The 21,467-nt window shown below is 37.2% G+C and overlaps 1 protein-coding gene across 7 annotated transcripts in view; it reads right to left on the bottom strand.

The window, feature by feature from the left end:
- INPP4B (inositol polyphosphate-4-phosphatase type II B) overlaps nt 1-21,467 on the bottom strand; it is a 315,400-nt gene that overhangs the window by 22,266 nt on the left and 271,667 nt on the right. For all 7 annotated transcript variants that reach the window (XM_061354114.1, XM_061354112.1, XM_061354115.1 and 4 more), the window contains 4 exons: nt 17,125-17,265; nt 13,905-14,002; nt 10,072-10,184; nt 5,833-5,987 (listed from right to left, as the gene is read on the bottom strand). In XM_061354114.1, coding sequence (XP_061210098.1) covers nt 5,833-5,987; nt 10,072-10,184; nt 13,905-14,002; nt 17,125-17,265 — 507 coding nt within the window. The remainder of the gene's footprint in view (nt 1-5,832; nt 5,988-10,071; nt 10,185-13,904; nt 14,003-17,124; nt 17,266-21,467) is intronic.

Below are 21,467 nucleotides of genomic sequence, written 5' to 3' on the forward strand. Positions count from 1 at the left end.
ATTATTATAGGTTCTGGGGTAACAGCAGGTATAATTAAGGTTACACAATGTTTTCCATTGAGATTCTACTTTCAATTGTTCATTCATTTTGAATGGATTAAATTCAAATTTCAAATGTCATGTAAAGTAGTAAAAAGAATACAGCTTTTTTTTTTTTTTTTGTGTGTGTGTGATGGTTACTAGGGCCTCTACCCTGACGAGCAGTAGTAGATATTCTGCACCAAGGTAATAAAGGTATGAGAGGTATAACTATTGTAAGAGCCTGCTCCTGCTAGAATCTCAAATCACCTCTTCCTAACAAGGACTTGTTAAAATTCAGCAGGTACAGTCTTTGAGGATTTAATTTATGCTGAACGTCTGCCAGGTCAAGGGGTTAGACAAGACTTTTCCTTGCTGTTCTTCTCCATGACAGGTGATGACCACTGCAACACGAAGCAAAGGCAATGAGGCAGGGGCACTGATGCTCTCTGCTATTCTCTCTACATTGTTACTGAAGCTACAGATGAGCTCTGGAGAAGACAAAGGCAGCCACATGCATCACAAAAGACGATGGAGCAACCAGAGGGAACTATTCAAGCACTAGTCTGGTGGAAGATGAGAACATTCTCATGAGAGAGTTCTCAGGACTCTGACTGGGGTGTTGATCAGAAAGGAGTCTGAAGTCAATATCTGGGAAAGTGTTGGAGAAATAAGGTACAAGAGAAATGAAACTTTGGCAATCAGCTAGAAAACATGCCCCTGCAAAACATGGACTTGAACATCTTACCCCAGCGGAGCAGACAAAATGTGTGAGAATATATTACAAAACAACGGCCAATTTTACTTACCTAATTTGCCCATGTAGAAGCCTGAACCTCACCAATGAACTTCCTAAGCCTGACAAGGTGCAAATAAAGTGTGTTTGGGTTTCCTTGTTTCCTTATTTTTTGGAAATCGTAAGAACAAGAGCATTGCTTTAAAGACACATTATAAATATCAGTTCTGTGAAACAGAGTGCTCATATTAGAAAACCTTAGATTTAACACAACATTTTCAAGCTACTGTTTGATACTTCGTCAGCAACGGTTATCTGCACATGGATCCCAGTCTCTGGTCCTGTCTCTTTGCTTCTTCTTCCAAGCCTGTGCAGCAATTGCAGCACTGTGGTGTTTGGTATAGGGCCTTCCATGGCCAAGGTCATCTCAGCCTGGACTTAATAGATTCTGCCCAGAACATCTGATAAAGAGCTGTTACAGCCATCCCTTCTTCTCAACCCACAAATCTTTGAGATGATCTCTAAGAAAAGATGCCCTCAAACAGCTCTTTAAAAAGTAGCTCTTTGCTGCATAATTGGGCCATCAAGATCCCATACCTTGTTGCCCAGACCTTTCATTCTCTGTATTTATGCATCAATCAAATTTTTGATAGGCAATTTATCTAAAATAATCTGAAATATCCTTGACTGCTGTTTCAAGTGAAAACAGGGTGTCCTACTTTGAGACAAATTTTGTATTCAATGTCTGAAATACCTGACAGGTATTGTGCCCTGCTAAGAATAATGATAAAGCTGAAAGCCTGGAGGCTTCACCATATACAGTGAACTTGTCATTTCATTTGCTAGGTTTTACTTCTGAGGCTTTATTGGAAACATGCTCAAAACCCAGGAGATTCTGAGGTTACTCACTACCCAAGGCCCCAAAAGGAGCCCTGTCATCACCGAAACTTTAAAATTAAACAGGTTCAGAAAAGAAAAAAAGGGAAAAGGACAATCCAATGAGTTTTACAGAACTGCTTCTAGTGTGCTGCCTACCAGAGTCCAACCTCCCTGGTAAGTGGCCAGCTCTAAAGACAAAAAGTATAATCCTTTGACAGATACTGAAAGGAACTCGGGTAAATCAGTTTTTTGTCTCTCCCCTGCCTCTTGGAATATAGTTAACATTGAATGATAGGAAATATTCCCATATTGGGGAAGGAAAAAACAGGAACAGAATATTGATGACTGTGACAAATTTTGATCTGAAAGCATCGGCAATATTATAAATATGATTTTAATATGATGTGAATTGCAAGCATTTGATACAGAGGGGGAAAATGTATTGATTTTCCTCATTCTACACTATGCTTGTCACTAAAATCAATGGACATCACATACACATACCAAGGAAACTACAATATGGAGAATTATTTATGGAATAGCTGCTTCACATACACATCAATTACACCACCATAATGGCTACAGTTGCAACCAGAAGACAAAACCACATATTACATATGCTAAGTGATGAGAAGCTGGAATTCCTGTCATCGTTTCACCACATTTTTCATATGCTAAAGGGACAACTAATGGAAGCATTTTTTGTACAGTTTTTCTTCTTTCTTCCTTTTTCTCATTTTAGGAAGCAAAAAAACATACAGTTTATCACTGCAATCCATTGATTCCACTTAAAAACTAAGTCATTAAATAACAGCTACTGGCAGTTATTTTCCGAAACAGCACTGTGCAATGTATATTAAAGCAAACACACCAAAACATCTGAAACTGCTACTGGTTTGCTCAAAATTCTAGGGACATTAGAGAAGCTGAAAAACAGCAGCCTGCAGAAGTCAGTAACTCCAAACTTCCAGTGGCCAGACCCATAAGCACATGCTTCCATTTTACAACAGCCAGCAAAGCTGTGTCACAAATGGCAGGAAAAGAAAAAGCTTTACAGCTACAAAGGCACCTCTATAATTTTCGTATCTCAAAATCATGGCATTTCCAATAGAGGCTGCTTTTGATTCACCATTTGCTTCTACTACTCTGTTTCACAGTACTCTGTCTCCCTTACTGTTAACTCTTGAAAGAAACCTTTCAAAGATCAATTCAGGCCATTAGGATTCTGGATGTTAAAACTGAATTTTTCTGTTCTACTACTTCTTTTGAAAGGCTTAGAAGTGATTTGTGGCAATCAGCATAAAGGGATTTGACTGGCAGAGTTTAACTAAGTGACCTAGAGAAGATTCATCGAGGAAAATTGCTAAAATCATAAACTAAATGGCAAACAGAGCTTTTGTCTGTCTGCTCTTAAAACAAAATAGGTTCTTTTAAATGTGAAAATCATTCTAAAAGCTTCTACAGGTAGTCAATGAAAAGCATAGAAATGCACAGCATAATCTTTCAAATAACACTCTGCAGTAGTAATCAAACAAAAAGAAAGGATCAAGCATCACAATGATTATCAAACAAGTCTGTTGACCTCATTCACACAAACCTCAAAACCACAGCTGCCAAACTTCCCTCAAGTAAAAATCATGAGATGTCGCTGAAGCACCGTCTGTCTTCCTGTGGAAATTATGGCTTTTTCCCCCTCATCTCTTTTGCCTGACTGCTCTTTCCTTCCCAGTTTGCTTTCTCAAATTGCCCTTCTTTGCAACTGACCTTTCTCCATCTGCCTACAAGTAGAGAGCCCAGCTGGAGGGTTCATGCCACACTACGTAGTCAGTGGTGGCACTAGGGAAGCCTGTGTCATTCAGCACTGTTCCAGAAGCACCTCCACCAACAGATGAGCAGTGGGGAGGGAGAAACCATCCCTGCTGAATGTATGTAGCACCAAAGATACCAAAAAAAGCACCCAAAGGTAGCTCTTGGTGAGAGCACCATGGAGTCAAGCAGTGTGTCCCCATTTGACATTGCATTGTTTCTCTGAATTTCTGGGCTTTCATTTGCCAGCTCATGAGAAGAAAATAGTTTGCCTTTCTTTTTTTTTTTTTCCCAACCTCCACTTATGTGAACAATGTTACACAGATCAAAACTAGCCCAGGTAAAAGATCTATTTATTTCTTATCCTCATGGTGCAGGTTATTTTGTATGCCACTGCTACACTAATTGCAAGGCTCTTGCTTTAAATCCCAGACATCTTACCACCCAGACAATCCTACCAGACAATCCTACCACCCTACAATTTCCCAAGTCGAAATTATTACCTTCCATCCGAACACAGCATCTAACATCAGTTCAAGGCTGTTTCAAGTTAATTTATCGGCTATTAGCAGGATAAAACTTTTCTTTGTTCAAAACTACAGCAAAATCATAGAAGTAACTTTCGTGATGGTGCTTCAACCTCATATACCCATCCACACATTTATTTCTTAAGTTTTCTCCAGATTTTCCAGGCTTTTCACTGTTCCTCTGCAACTCCAATTTACTGTTACCTTCAAACAGAATTGACGTGTTAACCTTCTCAGCCTTCAGATCAGTTATGCGATACAAAAGCACTCAAAGCCACTTATATTTTAGTCTACAGAAAACTACTACACTTTCATACTAACAAGTTTGTATGAATACCGGCTCTGGTTTTTTTCTTTTTAAAATCATATTTGTATCTGTGACTCTTTTCCAATCTACTGCTCAATGCTATTCTAACGTAATAATGGTTTTATGTAATTAGTTTGCCTGTATCTGGCAATTTACTGTAGCTTACACACTTTTGTATTTATTGGAGACATAAAAGGAAAAAAAAAACAACATTTGAAATGCCAACATAAATGAAATTTAACACAGAAAACTCAGAAATTGCTCATTAATGATAAAATATGAGGTTATGAAAGACTGCACACAGGTCATTCACTCACTGAAATACTGCAGAGAGAAAGGGATTTTTGCAAGGTACGTACAAAATTATACACCTCATTTTAATACAGGACACTGCATTAGCACCTTGCAAAACAAACCTGCATTGAAGCCACTGCAGTCCTCTGCTCAATTACTCTTTGTAAACATTACTTTGTTTCTTTAGAATATCTATCTTTGCCAAAAGACAAAAGGACTCTACCTGTGCAAACCTACAGTGCTAATGTAGATATTAAGCACCTAATCTGACTATACTAAATATTAAGGTCAGGAATTACCAGTTACAGACTTTAAACAGGATTATTTACATAGTATGATCCAAATCCAGCATAGAAACAAGCTGTGTTTCACAGAAGTGCAAGATACGACTCCTTGCTGGCTGACCAGAGTATTTTCTGTTAGTTTTGCAGTGACCTTTTTTATTTGCTAGAGACCTAATTTGAATGTTATAGATACATTTTTTAAAACGCTTATAGAAAACACACTGCAGTTCTGATTAAAGCCAATGATGAAAGCTTCTTTAGAGAACACAGCATCTGGATTAATTTCATGATCAAAACTTGTTTGCTCAATTTCTTTTTTTTTTATTCATCAGGGTCATCTAATCAGAAATCTTTACATCTTTTAATGACACACTGCTGATAGCATCAGCCTCAATTTCTGCATAGCTGTAATTTAGAATTAAAAAATTTTTTTTTTTAAAGCACAGTAAAGATTTTATCCGATATTAATGGCAACACCATCAGTCCAAACTAACTTTATTTTTAATAACATGAGGTATAAAGAATTGCCATCTGTAAAAAATATTTATACTGCTTTCACAATATTTGTGCAAGTTTTACACAAATTTTTAATGAGTGCATAAACATTTAAAAAACATATTTTAAAACAGAAATCAACTTTCATTTTTAAATTTATATTGTCATAAAAGGTTGTTAAGTCTTGTGAAAGCCTAAGAAATTGCTAAAATAATTGCTATTTACTTGGTCAAATGCTACAGTCAGTGGTGGCACTTCCAAGGTTTCACTTATCTGTCTTAGAAACTATTAATTATTGCTAAAACACACAGTTGTGAAGCCCTTGCATGCAGAAGTGACTTACCAGCCAGCATGCTGCTGGTCAAGCTGTGCTAAATCAGGACTGGGGCCTATCACACATTTGCAACTGGCTTTAGACCCTTTTGTACCACACTTAGTTCCTGGCTCAGCCCAAAATGCAAGGAATATGCAAAAATCTCCACATACCTTCTCATACAGTCCAGCGCCCGAATAAAGAAGTCTTTGTGAAGCTGATGTTCATCCCTCAAGATGGAGCACTGCTCCAGCGTCACTGACATGGATGTCCGGTCTTTGGCACTTTTGCAACAGGTGAAACGGACTCCATTCAGCTTACGGCAAATCTGAAACACATGCAGACGTCAAAAGATTGCCCTTTTCACACCTTGTGTTCTCTATGCACTACACAGACTCTGAAACTCCCAGTTTTGCAATCACAGACAAGGAATACAGAGAATGGAAGTATTTCTCAAGAAGAAAAAAGCTACAAAAGATAGCAGTTCCAATGGCTACTGATGTGTGACTTTGCAGTTAAATCTACTGTGGGGATTTTAATATTCTAAGGATTATGCTGGGCTGACGCAATGCCACAAAAGGTGAAAATGTGCTGAAAAAAACTGCACACTTATCTTTTCATAGAACCATAGAACGGTTTGGGTTAGAAGGGACTTTAAAAGCTCATCTAGTTTCAACTTCCTGCCATGAGCAGGGACACCTTCCACTAGATCAGGTTGCTCAAAGCCCCGTCCAACCTGACCTTGAACACTGCCAGGGATGGACCAGCCACAACAACATTTATAAATTTGCAGCATTATCACTCCACTAAAATAGAACCAAAAGATTATAGCTACTGCTCTATAGCCCATTTCCAATTTGTCCATATGACACATTTTAAAAGCAGATCTTCAAGGCTTTCACTAGGAGGACAAACGTACAAATAACCTGCTCACTGAAGAAAGAAAGCCCTTATTTATTTTAAAAGCACGCTGCACACAGTCTTGCACTGCAATTGCATTCAAGTCTCTCTCCTGCCCACCCCAACACCACCCCCTCAGTGAAGCAAGAAACTAGCGGTGGATCCAACAAAATTAAAATCTACTGCTCTTGGTCCTAAGCATTTTAAGCAAGTCACTAAAATATGTGCATGGGCCATAGCATCCAAAATTCTAAACTTGAAATACAAAGTATTTGTGTTAGCCTAGACTATAAAAGGAAAAGTTTCTTCAATTTTTTCCTCATTTTCTGTGAGAACCACCCTATTCAATTCAAGCTGAATTGTCTGAACACCCAATTAATGCTGAAAAGCAAAGAACTTCAGCAAGTCTTAACTCAAGCTCATGGACATAGAGGACTAACAACTTACAAGGGTACGGATTCAGACACACCTGTATTTAAATATGGCCCTTGTTTTTAAGAGGTAAACTGTTCCACACATGACCCAGAACAACTAAAGGTTAACACAAATGACTGCCATGGGTTCTCTACTTTCAGTGTACATTTTGGCACAATTATAAGGAATAAGGGAAACATATTTTTGAGGATAATTTCTCACCTTAAGAATCAATCTGTGGTTGTGCCAGCCCATTAGTTTATGCTTTGGGTTCAAACAATATTTAACTAGAAAAAGAAAATTTTGAAGGAAAGCTGGTGTGCCCAAGTGTGGGTTTGCCTTTCCCTTGGTATAATTTGTCCTAAGAAAAGGTAATACTTTTATTTGCTTGCTCCTATCCCTGGAAAATCATAGCTGTAACAGTATCTAAAAAGGAAATAGTTACGAGAATAGGGCATGCATTGAATTACAGCAATTAGGCTTCATCCTAAGGAACTTCCCAGCTTGGCTATCAAGGGTTTACTTCAGATCTTGCAGGTTGAAACTTCATAATCTCGCTTCAGCCAATAAGCACTTCTTTATCTGTTAATTGTATTAGTCTCTAAAGTTGCATTTTTTTAGATGATGCTGTGAAAGAAATTAACTGTTTAATTGAGGAGATTAATTCCCCTTACACTGTTTCTTTTGAAGTCCATGATTAATTGTGACTATTTGGAGTGAATGAATCATAAGAAAAAAACAGGTAATTTTTCCAGATGAGCCTCTCATGCAGAGAAGGGAGACTAAATCCCAAATCTGGGCTGGCAGCACATAAACTGCTGGCTAGAGAGAGTAAGTTTTGAACTGAGAAGCATTCTAGGCACAATACATAAATTACTGTAAGCACAAACTTGTTTTGCATTGAAGCACAGTACAAAAGTCTCAATCATTTTAAAGTGGATTAAATAGAAAACAATCTATTCACTTAAACAAATTATAAAATCCTTAGATTCCGATTTAAGAAGCAGCATAGGTTAACCTGATAGGCTGGCCCACAAAAATCCTCACAATGACTCAGTTCACTAAGCAGCAGCAGTTAAAGTAAATAATTAAAACGGGCAAACAGTGATCTGATTGCTCTAGAATATACTCTATTTATTTCTCTTGACCTAAGACAGAAGATGAAGGGGCAGTTTTGGAGATCAGAATATAGCATTTACATCTTTATCCCACTGTATTTAGAGTAAGAAATGTTTGTGATACCAATTTGCAAAAGCTGACTTTTAAAACACAGCTGTATTCTCAGGGTCCCATTACACAAGGGATTACATGCAGATGTGGGTATATATGCATGTCCATGTAGAATCTACTGCAATAACAAAGATATATCTCCATATATATATAATATATTCATACATAATTTCCAATAAATAAATGTAATGTAGTGCAACAATGTGTAAACCAATGAGTCAAGAAATACTCATTTCAGAAACTTACAGTAAGGTAACGTGAGGAGAAGCAGAATACAGTGAAGGAAAAATCTGAATCAGTTTGAAAATTCAAATAATGCTTTTTACCCATGAAATTGTTTCCAGAGAATCCTGAATAGATGGTAGAAGACAATGTTCTATAGCCAAAGATTAAGGAAATTTTCATATAGCTCATTTTACATTACCCTGTACTGATTTATCTTATATGTCTTCAAAAAGCAATGTTTCATAGTAATTGCAGAACTTGTACTATTAGAAAGGCTTCTGGTTTTACTCACAACAGATTTATACTGTAATAGCATGTGATAATACTTATGAACCACAAGGCAAAATGTTATTAGCAATATAAAAAATTACAGCAGTGTTATTAATACAGAGACATGCTAATATTGTCTTGTTCCTCATGGTAATGAAGAGACATGGAAAATTTAATTAATATTTTTTATCAAATACTTATTTCCCTTGAAGGGTATATGCTTTTGAAAGTTCCCCCAAATGCATGGTCTTGCTTCAATTCTAGTAGATAAAGATTGAGCGTCTACTTAGAGACACCAGGGGTGTCTATTCTTATTACCTGGTTGAATTCCACATTCCTGAAAATCTTGAGCTCTTTATAAGTATCTAAGGTCATTGATTTGGTTGGGGGTTTTGTTTGTTTATTTTTAACACAGAATTGGGAAACAAAAAGGAATTATGTAAATAAAGCAAAGTAAGCATCATTCATTGTTTGATAAGCATTTTTGTGTTCTGTGTCTGAACATCTGCCCTTTGCATATAAAGCTTATCAGTGCCCTTGGAGTGTCTGTCACAGTGACACTAGCTAAAAAAACCCATGAAATGTGATTGACAAGAAGTTGTGCTGATACAAATAAACACTTGTTTACAAAATGTAAGTACTAAAAAGTTGAGTACAGCAATATTTAACAAAAGATAGAGCAAGTAATTATGTCCTCAAGGGTTATAGACACTAAACAATAAAAGGAAGGTATTTTGAATAACCAAATTTTATATGATCAAAGAATGGATATGATTTCAAACAAACAAGCAGAAAAAGTTAGATACTGTAGCTGAATAATATGACATGATACATCGATAGTTATGCATGATCATCCAAACAATTAATTCTGTCCATATTGGGGATGAAGGGATTCCTCTGCCTAAAACGGGACTCAGTTAAGCAAAAAAAAACATTCCCCAAACAATACATAAACCTCTTTTATCCTGTTATACAACTCACTGATATAAATGAAAAATTCTGCATCTGGAGCAAAACAATCCTGAGCGACAGCACAGGCCATGGACTGCCTGGCTAGGAGAAGCTTTGCAGTAAAGGGGCTGGAGGAAGTAGGGAACAACAAAGTGACCAAGACCATCTGTCTCTTTGAATTCTAGCAGGTTCTACAGGTTAAGAAAGCAGGAAAAATATAATATCTGTAATTTAACTGTAGGAAGAAGAGATATATGCATGAGTGGGATGAGAGCCCATCAGAATGGAAATGTTAGAGAGCCATTTCAGCCTATCTACTTTAATCAATGAGTTTCCCAATTACATCCTTAAAATGCAGTGCGCTTACAGTATCAGCAGGCATACGAAAATCATGTGAACACGTATGAAACACGAGGACTTACCGTCGCAGCCAGCCACATGATTTCTACATTCTTTCTCTTTTTGGCCTGGATATTTTGATGGAGATTTTCTAGCAATCCCTTTAAATTGTTTTGCTCTTGAAAATGTGGTAGACCTGGAAAAAATGGTTGATTAGTATAGAAATAATCAAGTGTATAAAAATCTGCTTTGACGGGATGCATTTTTTAGGTCAAACTATTTTGCTTTTGTTACATCTCATTTTTCTTAGAAAATGATGCTTTACTTCCTAATATAAGAGGAGGGTTAAACAACATTAAACACCACCACCACACCACACACATCCCCCCGGATTTAAGAAAGGATATTTCTCAGTCTGAGGAACTTTGATTTTGAAATACAAAATAATTTCAGGTTTACTTAAAATCCCAAATTATACCTAATTGCCCTAGGTACGGCAGCTGAGCTGACATTTTATTATCATAGATGTCTAGTGGCAACTCAAGAATAAGCAATTTAATTTGCTCTTCTGTTTTGTGGGTATATATGGGAGGGGTTTGCTCCCTTTATCTTCACTAGTTTTGAAAATCAGCAGAAACAATCAAAACCTGTTTTCAAATTCACTTCTTCAAGCCCCAAGCCTAAAATTTGCACTAAATTCAAAGAGTAAAAATGAGGCAAGTACTAATGCAGGTCAAAATCCATTCTCCTAATGTGATCACAGCTGGAATGATCCCTCTTATCAACAGGCTTTTACCTTTTATCTGTAATGAATTCTGTAGTTTCCCCTATCCATGATTCCTAGTAAGAAGTCATTTAAATATACTCAAGAACTATTCTAAAAACATCTCAGCTGCCTTACTCATACTGTGCTGCCAAAAAGAAAAAAATGTAGAAAAAGCACATTCAAACTAGTTTTGCAATAATTTTAATGAGTATTGTTTTATCTTTGTACTACAATTCCTGATCAATTAGATAATGCAGAGCATATAAAAATACATTACAACCTGCTAGACTATCATTTTTATCCTGCATCTGCTTCTTTCAAACACATAGCATACAACAAGTTCTCTAAAAAGATGCTTCCAGATTATGGGAATGTATAACTAGCTAAGTATTTTATCATTTCATAGCAGTTTTCTCTTGGTTCACAGCGTAAAATGAGTCATCTCAGAGAGATGACTTCACCACAGGTAAAGCAAGATTCTCCTAATTTATAGTATTAGCAAATGAGCTGCATCATGACTGGATGTGATTGATTACTTAAATCCTTTGTGTCATAAAGCATCATTAAACCATCAAATCATTCTTATAGATTATAAGGGGGAAAAGCCTGGAAGCACATAACAGACTCACAGACTTTGTGTTGAAAATGCACGTACTGCTGCATGCATTATTATGCTATGGAGTAAAATCTTTGTTTGTTTGCTGGATTTCTAAACCTTGCATGTACCCCTCCTCTCACATGGGGTGATGAACTGATGTTGCTGTGGGTGTTGGGTATCAAACCAGCAACACTGAATATCACTCATGACATGGGTTTCTTCATGTTTTCAGCTGTTTGAGTTCTAAACTGTTCTTTTCAACTAATCAGGTACACTACTAACAAACAATCACACATTTTTTCTACCCTTACTATCATTAGCTACTCCATAAAACCAGTACTATTTTGATGCCTAAATCAGTGCTACATTTGGTTCGCATTTATAGTAGGAATCTTTCTGGAAGCACATTGTTATTTACAGTTTTCAGAGTTTCCTATTAGATAATTAAAGAGAATAAGAAACAGGTGAGTGACACTGCATATTCATCTAAAAGAATACAGAAAGTCAGTGTTCAGCATATAGTTACATGCAGCTGAAGACTTGTAGTAATTGGGAAGACAGAGAAAGCTAGAATATTATTTGAAATCAGAATTACAGAGATGAGAGGAAAAACTAACAGTAAAGGTGGTAATACCTTTATGGGAGTGGAAAATTAAATTCACTGAAATGGAACATATGAATGAAGAGCAGGCAAGTGAGGCTGCCTAAGGGTGGTGGATGCAACAGCCTGGCCAACAGGCTGTGAGTCCCTAAATTCTGCCTGGCTTTATGAGAACTGTTTTTGTAACTAAGAGCTTTGTGAGCTGGGTCCTGCACTTATTTTGCAGAAAAAATTTGGCATTACAGGAAACTATCTGGAAAGGTGTGACAAAACCATCAAGGAGCCATCAATGCTGAATGACTCTCACTTGACACAACACCAGGGATGCTGCCAGCTTGCATGGAGGGTTAGCTTCTTAAGAACATGAGCACAGAGGTAAGGAGACAGGAGAGGAATTGAAGTCCTCCCCCAGCTGAATGATTTGGAGAGCTTCACTTTGTTTTTCCAGGGAGCTGGTTTAAAAGGCGTGTTTCTCCAAGCCAAAAGGGTGATTCCATGCAATGGCAGGGAGCTATTGGGTAGGGCAATGGAACCAGAAGGTGCTTTGTCTTTTGTAAAAATTTGGATGAAAAACAGACTCAGATCTTAGAGGTAGAGAAAAAGCAAGAAGGTAATAATAACCAGAAAAGACATGATGAATTAGATAAGCGTAGCTCTTAAAAGCCTGCACAGTCTGGAAGGAGTCCAGGAAGATTGTGTGGCTCACTAATAATCCTTCTGCAAGAAGTCAGAACAAGGTTAGTTTCCGTTACTGAAAAGTGGCCAATCCTATCTGCATGCAAATTTTTGCTTTTATATAATCTGAACCATTTATGAGGTAGCAAATCTACCTTAGACCTAACCCCGGATGAGGTTAGTTTTTCAGGATGCTCTCTTGGCAGGATTCCCTTAAATTAATTACTAACTTCTTGTATGAGTTTCTCTGTAGAAATCCTAGAGCCAGGGGTGGATGATGGGCATACTGCCCACTGTTTAACAGCAGAACTTTCATTTCTGTCACAGTTATTAACATCTGAAAATTATCCTGAGATAAAAGGTAAGTATGTACACATATACAGAGACACACTAGATATAACTCCCAGTACATACTTGTAGTAGATAATTTGCAAGACTAACCAACACAAGGTATGCTGTATGAGAACAGAAGCTTTGCAAGGGATTTTAACAGGCAGTATTCACCATGAAAAGGCACATGCAAATCCTGTAGGATGACAGACCTTTAGATTTAAAAGATTAATCACCCCCTTTATAAAAAAGAAGGAACAGAGACTTAAATCCAAGATATTTAAAATAAGGCCATAAAATTTGCATAATTTGGGAATACAGTTTAGGCATTTAGACCACTTTAATAGGATTAGATTGATACAAATGGTGTTTTCAGTGTTTGCTTTCAAGAATCAGAGTAACATGCTCGTAATATTTATGATACCAAATTTCTGTAAAATTGAAATATAGGGCCCATTCTAATGGAGCCCTGTTATTCACATGTGACATTATGACGTGGCTCACTGCTTGCATTTGCATATGCCAGTTTCTCAATTGTTTGCCATACCTTAATACATTTGCAAAATAAGAATGGAGGGAATGACTGAAACTGATGAAAATTTCCATCAAGTATTTCTGTACAAATATGTTAGGTACAGACTGTCCTCTACTTGAAATATCAAAAGGCATATTATACTAAAATTTAAAAGAGCTGTTTGGGTCATCATTATGCTGTTTCACTCTGCCTGTAGTTTCTGTTGTGGCGTTGGGTCTGAAATCACTACTGACATCAGCAGGGCTCTGTACAGGCCATGTTCAGAGTGTTAAACTTTATGGAACAAGTTATGGGACTGAGACCTAAATCTAAAAGCTGCACACTAATACTGTGGTAACATTACTTTCTTAGAATCTTCTATCTATCAAACCTTTTGAAAGCCATTTGCACATTGCATTATTTTGTACTTACAATCAGGAGGCATTTTTTCTGTAAACAGCTTGTAATATTCTTTTAGAAGTTCTAAGTTTTCCTGGTTAATGTTTTCCTGCAAAGTGGTATCTCCAAACCTATAAAAAAGCACAATGAAATGATGGAAAAGAAAATCCCAAACAAACGACCAAAACTAAACCAAAGCTAAATTATCATTCAGAATGATTTCTCTGCATGCAGGAATCATAGAACCATATAATGGTTTGGGCTGGAAAAGATCTTAAAACTCATCCAGTTCCAACCCCCTGATACAGGCAAGGACACTGTCCACAGGACTTTATTTTTTTTTAATTCCCCCCCTTCCAGCGTTGGATGTAGTATATTTTGTCAAACATGTAGTTGCTAATCTCTCATATGCTTTGTAACTAATATTTTAATACTTCAGAATGAGGTCATTACACATGGATAATTTTTCCAAAATCATATGGACAAAGTAATCCATTTACAGACAAACATTCAATAAAGCACATATTCTTTTCACCTTCACAAATCCTGCATAAATGCAAGGGCTCTTTGTGGGAATTTCAGATGGCACCACAGGCTGAGAACAACATCTCTTACATCTCTTACTGCTGCTCTTGCTTAAGTGTATTGATTTCTACTACAGCCCTTTCTGACCTACACTCCTCCTGAACTGTTGGCTATATTGGTTTCTTGTATCTGAAGACAATGACAGAACCATTTCCTTGTTGTTGAGCAGTGATTTCACCGTTAAGCTTCACAGAGTTATGACCTGCAGGCTAGCTGGCTTCAGTCGTCTTCATTTAAGCTTACTATGGCACACAGACCTCAGCAGTTGCTTGACAGTGCTGCAGCTGGCTCAGGAACATGTTCTAGGTTTTCTTGCAGCAGCAGAGTCTGCTGGGATAACAACCCCTAATCCTTGTTATTCTGCACTTCACAGAAAATCCAGACATCGGGTTGCCATTACGCTTACCCATGAACTGACCATAGCTACATAGGCAAGTATCTTTATCTACAAGATCAAAATTCCTGCAACAGCCAAGTTGTAGAAAATACAGGCTAAAAAAGAGAAATATATAATATAAATCTCCTGGTAGCTCTGCTGTAAGAGATATGAAGATAAAGACAGGAACGTCCCTTGGGCAGTTAGGACTCATCTCTAGAATAGCCTTGAAATAAAGAAAAGGAAGACAAGGAAATGGTGGAGTACAGAAAGAGAGACGTGGACAGGTAAACCTCTTCAGGACAGGTAAGTTTTCTCTACCAGGCAGAGAAAAGGGAACACAAATCAGAAGATACCAAAAGTACTGTTACATCATGCAGAAGGAAATGAAACATTCAAACACGCTAAAGAGGAAAAAGACTACTTCCTCAATAGCCATTGCTGCACTGTCACATAAGAATATTTATTTTAAATCAGATACACTCTCAACTGTGCTATACTGAAGAGATGTTTTCATCTAAATAAAGCAACATTTTCTATAAATTTATCACAAAATTTTCTTTCTATTCTCATGTTAATTTCCCCCACAAATTTTTTTTTTTACCTAAAAGCATGTTCAGTGTTTCCAATCTCAAAGACAAAGATGCAGCTTTAGGAGTTAAGCAGTATTTTGAATTAAGTCTAACGTTTACACCTGTAAGTGAGTGCAGAAAAAATTGTTTCTGCATGGAATAATCCAACTTGACTTTTTTTTATATATATAGATGTATTAGTATACATATATTTATTTATAGATCTACATAATTTTTTCATTCATGGCTTTCTTTGTCCATAATGCAAAATCCCCACTGTGAATGAGACTACCAGTTTTCCTGTCACTCCACCTGCAAGCCAGACATCTTTTCACACCAACACCTCTCTATAAGCCCCCATATATCCAGGCTGTTTCTAAATCTTGTCAAATCTTTCTTCAGGGCATTTGTAACGCAATAGTACTTCCTGCCTATCCCACCCATGTATTCTGTCACAAACTTGTTTTTTTGTTCCTGCATACTCTGATTTTGGAGAAACCTGCTGTGTCCCAGTCACAATTGTCATGGCTGATTTTTTTGATGTTGTACCCTATCACCTTGGCCATGTCACTCCTCTCATAGCATCACCTTTCCCTTCTTAATGGCATCAAGTATAAACTATTTTAATTTTCAAGAACGTTTCAAGTTCTCTAAGCCACTCCTTAACTTTCTCAACAGAAAAATGCTAGGTTTTACCACTTTATGATTCAGCCTATGTCTCTCAATTTTCTATCTAAATTTTCTCATACATCATCACTCACAATTTGGAGAAGTCCCTCACAGACATCCACAAAGATACCCGATGGTATTCCTTAGAAGACTTCCTTAAAAGACAAAAGACTACTTTTACTCTGCTGTCTACACAGAACAGGACATGAAACTGCTGCTGTGCTTAACTTCTTGCCTATTGCCCAGGTTAACTTCTTTTTTCACCATTTCACTTTATTTCCCCAGCTACACTTGCTTTTGAGTTTGTAGCGAATGCAATCTAATGATACATGTCTCTGATACCCTGTTAATAAAACCAGTTAAGGAAGAAAAGAAAAAGTAGCTGTTCATTACTGATGTCTACCTTGCAGTTTTAGCACTGCACAAACTTGATAATTAAACATCATGGACAGATAACCTTCTCTTGGAAAACTAACAGGCTGCTGAAACTTTGACTTTTATTGTGCTAATTAATTAGTTTCCAGCAATCTTTTCAGAGGATTAATATTAGCACATCAGAGCTATAACATTAGCCTTAATGTTTCTACAAACATAATACTAAGCATTCCCTATTACTAACTAACACTCCTCAACCCTGGAAAAAAGCCCTAAAAAGTTGTGAAAAATGATCTCTTTCTAGCTTATGACTTGCCCAGCATCTTCAACCCCGCTTCTAAGATAATGAGAATTTTCAATTTTCAAACTCATCTTTGAAACAAACTTCTACATCTGTGAAATAGAAATTAATTTAATATCTGTATTCAGAGGAAACTTGGCATTGGCTGTGTGAAAAGCACCCCTGCATATGGTCATACCTTCACTTGGACTTTTCATTATTTTGCATGGCTTCATAGCTTGTGCTTATTTCCTTCAATACATTTTAAAATACACACCAAGCAAATGTGAGATGGTTCAACAACAAATAGCAAAACGGATTTATTTTTAGTCCTGGGAGATACTCTATACTAGCACAGCATACCTGGACAGAAAATGAAACACAGTTTTCTCTTACCTCTCTGCAAGTGTTTGCTGTTCATTGATTCCAACATTAAAGAGTACTGGATACATGCGAAGTAGCTTTCCTTCTTTAATCTCTTGTGGCAGCAACTCAAACATCTTTGCTGGAAGCTGGACCTCTATAACATAATGTTCACTACGAAAATATGAAGATGAATAAGGATGGGCATATCAATTCGTTTGCTTGAAATTATAACCTTCCTAAATTATAGAGAACATGGAGACTTATAAATCAGTCCTTCCCTTTTCCCCTTAATTGTTTCAAACCATAAAATGTGATGATTCAGTTTGCTGGCTTTAAGAGGATAACCGAGCTATATGGAAAAAAGGCAGGTAAATATAATCACACACTCTTGATAATGACTTCTTTACTGAAGTGAAAACAGGACTAAGGATGAAAGCAGTAAAAAGTCTTCAGCTACCAAAACAAAAGTGAGAACTCAAATCTTAAAATGCATCCTGCTAAGTTACAACAACTCCCTTTTGGAAGTCATGACTTGATCCTGTATGCACTCTAAATGCAATATGAGCAAAAACCTTTCAGAAAAGCTCAAAGCAAAATTCCCGTTTTCCTCAGCGGCTAGATTTTCTCCCTGGGGATAGAAAGCACCACCAATAACAAAACTGACTCTGTGAAGATAATAACTGAATGCTCATTACACAAACATGAATACTATTTTAGGAAAAAAGATGTAATATAGAACAGCTGTGGTTATATGTTTGTGTTTGGTCTGATTTTATGAAAAACATGCTACTTTGGCTGCCAGTCTAAACTCTTATTATGTGGAACCCTCCAAGATGAATTTGAGGACTGATACCTGACCCCACAACAGAAACAACAGCATGCTGTTAACTTGAGGTTTATTAGGTTTCTTTCAATTATTAGAGCAATCAGTCTAATAAAAGAGGAACAGACCAGAAGCAAATCCATTTGTCTCCATGATCTGGCATTTTAATCATTCAAACATGGCCAACCAATAATGTAGACTGAGGTTTTCTCTCCTGCAGAGCACATCTGGTGTTCCACCAAGAAGGAAGAGTATTACAGCAACAGAAGGGAAGGAAGATCTATAACCTACCTACAGAAACCAGGCCTAGGAAGTCACACAAATTCTGCATGTAAACTTCAGCTAGAAAATTTTTTGCAGCTATTAAAAGAAATCTATCATGAAGTCACTCCAACCCTTATTTTAATCAATCACAGGTTTGCTAAGGAATTAAAATACAATCTAGATCTCCCATGTGTAGAATTTGGGAAAGAAGACTCAGAAAACCTTGAAGAAAAGAGGCAGTTTCTGCACTAGCTCTGACAGGCTTGGCAAACTGGAGGGATGAGTGGCACTATCTCAGAGGAGGTGTTCGGGTACGTATTTTAGCTTAGAAGAGTTCATGGTTGCATTTGAACCTCTATCCTGTCCATGTGTCTGAGAGCAAAATATAATAGATCCAGTACAGACTTGTGACTGAATTGTAATTACATGCAACTAGGGCAACAGTTGCCTTGGTACAGGCTAGAACTAATGTGTAATCTCTGAGCAAACGCCAAATGCTCCCTACTGAGGGGAGTTATCAGTTTTCAATGGAGGATACATGCCTTAGAAGGGGGGAAAAAATAAGTGCATGTGTGAAGAAATAGTTTTGTTCCCCAGATAAGTCTATTTGGTTTGTGTTTTGTTTAATTAATTCACCCGTGTGAAGGAAATAGCGAGTTAGCAAGGATAACAGTAAAGAACTCAAATGACTTTTGTATAAAAGCATTCATTCACAGGCTGCATGAGAGCTCTCCTAGTTGCTGTCAGGTACTGCCAGGACATTTTTCTGTGATGGAGTGCTTTCATGAGGTTGAGAAGAAATGTTGGTTTAGTCTAATTCGAAGAGCATACACTGCTGAACCAAAATGCCACCAAATCCCTGCACTGCTACATTTCACACCCCCAAATCACTACAAATCTTTTGGTGTGTGAAAGAACATTGGGAAATGCTGACCTTTAGGCATGATAAATTAACACTGGTATCATTTGAGAGCCTCCCCTCGGTCCCTCCCTTATTTTTTTCTTCCTTTTTTTGGAAACATTTTTAGAAGTCTCACAGATAATCCATGGTAACTCTGAAAAACAACCCAACAAACTCTAATTGCACAATGAAAACAACTCATTTCTGGTCATGTAAGTAAAAGGCTCCCAAGCTTTCACAGAGCTACCTAGAAATGGTACTGAAGTCAGGTGGGAAAAAAAGAAAAGAATAATTCAAAGTACTGAAATCTGGAAGACTTGCTTGATGTTAATTTAGCAAAGATCTTACAGGTCCTGTGCTTCTATTTACACATTAAACACTAATACAGCAGTAAATTTTATTGCCATGTCATGTCTGTCTTTTTGTGGCTAGGATCAGTGCAGAGATACCCTTTTTTTTTGGCATGAGATGAGTAAGGTAGCTACCACGTTTTCCAATAAGAAGGAAATATCAGTACATAATTTTTAACATTCAACGATCTCTCAGGGCAACAGGGTGGAGAAATCCAGCATGTTTAAGAGAGTAAATAATAAATCATATCTTTCCGAACACATTATATAAATTTTGGCATTATACACTTAAATGTATATAATTTCACTAACAGGACTGTTTAAGAATATCCCTTTCTTTGATTTTATTTGCCTTATTCTCTAATATTTGCTATCATTCCATATCAAGGCATTTATACGCACCTTTGCTTTGCAACAAAGAAAACAATGCACACATGGTCAGTCACTGCATCTCAGCTGGGAAGTGTTTACCTACCTCTTCTTTTAGCTGAGTGGTGGCTTTTTAGAGCATTCCAATGTGGCTGTAAAAGTGCTAGTCTGACAGTGGGCTTCATTGAAAACATGGTATCAAACCCTGCAGTGCCTCGAAGTTCATACGCACGAATACTTTTATGAAATTCTTAAATAGAAGTATAATAAAATACTACAATATAATGCTTATAATAATAAAAGAACCTGAGCACCTGAACTAAACTTCACTTTTCCTGAATGGCCAAAGTCAGCCACCCACATCAGAGGTTAGCAGGCTGCGAGTCAATGCCGCCGTTCTTTGGATTGATTTGTTTGTGTACATAGAACCTCAGCCTTAAGCACTTCCCCAGAAAAACAATTGCAAGTGAATACTCTGACTCTGCAAGATAAGAATGTGTAGCTTAATCTTCTGTCTTGCATTTCTAGAGTCTTTCGGCCTCATTTTATTGAGCCACGCCATGTAAACAAGTCAAATGATCTTACACATTAATTAGAAATAACTAGGTTTTCCACTGTCTTCTCTTTTTATGCTTGACTTCCAGTGCTGTGTGATAGGAGCTGTCTCATCACAGCTCTAACAAGAATGGGGCTCCTACGCATCAGCTTTTAAGATTTTAATTTTCTTTTCCTTCATACCGATTCCATCCAGTGAACACCTGCCAGTAAGTACAGTACAGCAATCACAGGCAGTAACTCTTCTTCCTAAAGGCTGACTACTCCATCAATCCAGAATGCCCGAGGCAGCTCAAAGCTCAAGTCTCTTTTCAAGCCAGGACCTCCTAGCGTGACAGTTCAGTGTACTGCAGTAATGGCAGCAAGCCAGTAAATGTAGCTGCTGGATTTTTCAAGCTTTTTGACTGCCGTAATTTGCAAAGGATGTATGTCTTATGTTTTATCTACACACCATAATTATTCTTAATTATTCTCAATGCATTGCCTATCATACTCCGGCCTTCCTGCTATTTATTTCGATCCATTCTCAGAAGGCCCATAGAATAAGAGTGAATTATCCCAGATAATTAAGTAAATCAGTGGTGAAAACCCCTTCAGAGGAAACACATCTTTTCTAAAAGTTGCTGCTTTTAGCTGAATTTAATTTACGGTCATCTTAAGAATAATGATACTACTAAGGAAGTGATTTCTGCAAAAGTAAAAACATTTGGAGCTTCAGACTAGAACAGTACCAAAGATAAAACCCCCATTCCTCCTCTGTAACAATCTATTAACCCTCTCATAGCCATAATTAATGAAGTTTATGTCCTGATATTCAGCAGTGCTTATACGAGATGCATAATGTATCAGTGGCTTTGCATAAGGATTTTTGAGGTTGCGTATGTCCTGTGTGGTCTTCAGCAACTAAGACAGGCTTCATTTTTCAGAAGTGACCACTAGGTTTTGGTGCCTGAGTTTTTCAGTTTTTGTCTTAAGATAATGAAGGCCTAACTCTTAGAAATGTGATTTCATTTGTCACAATGAAATACAAGCTCTGGAAACCTCATACCCAATGTTTCTTCAGTTAGAGGCCACTTTTGTAAATACTGACCTTGTCACCTCTCTTGAATCA

Source organism: Neopsephotus bourkii, unplaced genomic scaffold (genome assembly GCF_033783945.1).
Source record: "Neopsephotus bourkii isolate Nb327-2 ecotype Australia unplaced genomic scaffold, CSIRO-AGI_Nbou_v1 NB_718, whole genome shotgun sequence".
Lineage (NCBI taxonomy): Eukaryota > Metazoa > Chordata > Aves > Psittaciformes > Psittacidae > Neopsephotus > Neopsephotus bourkii.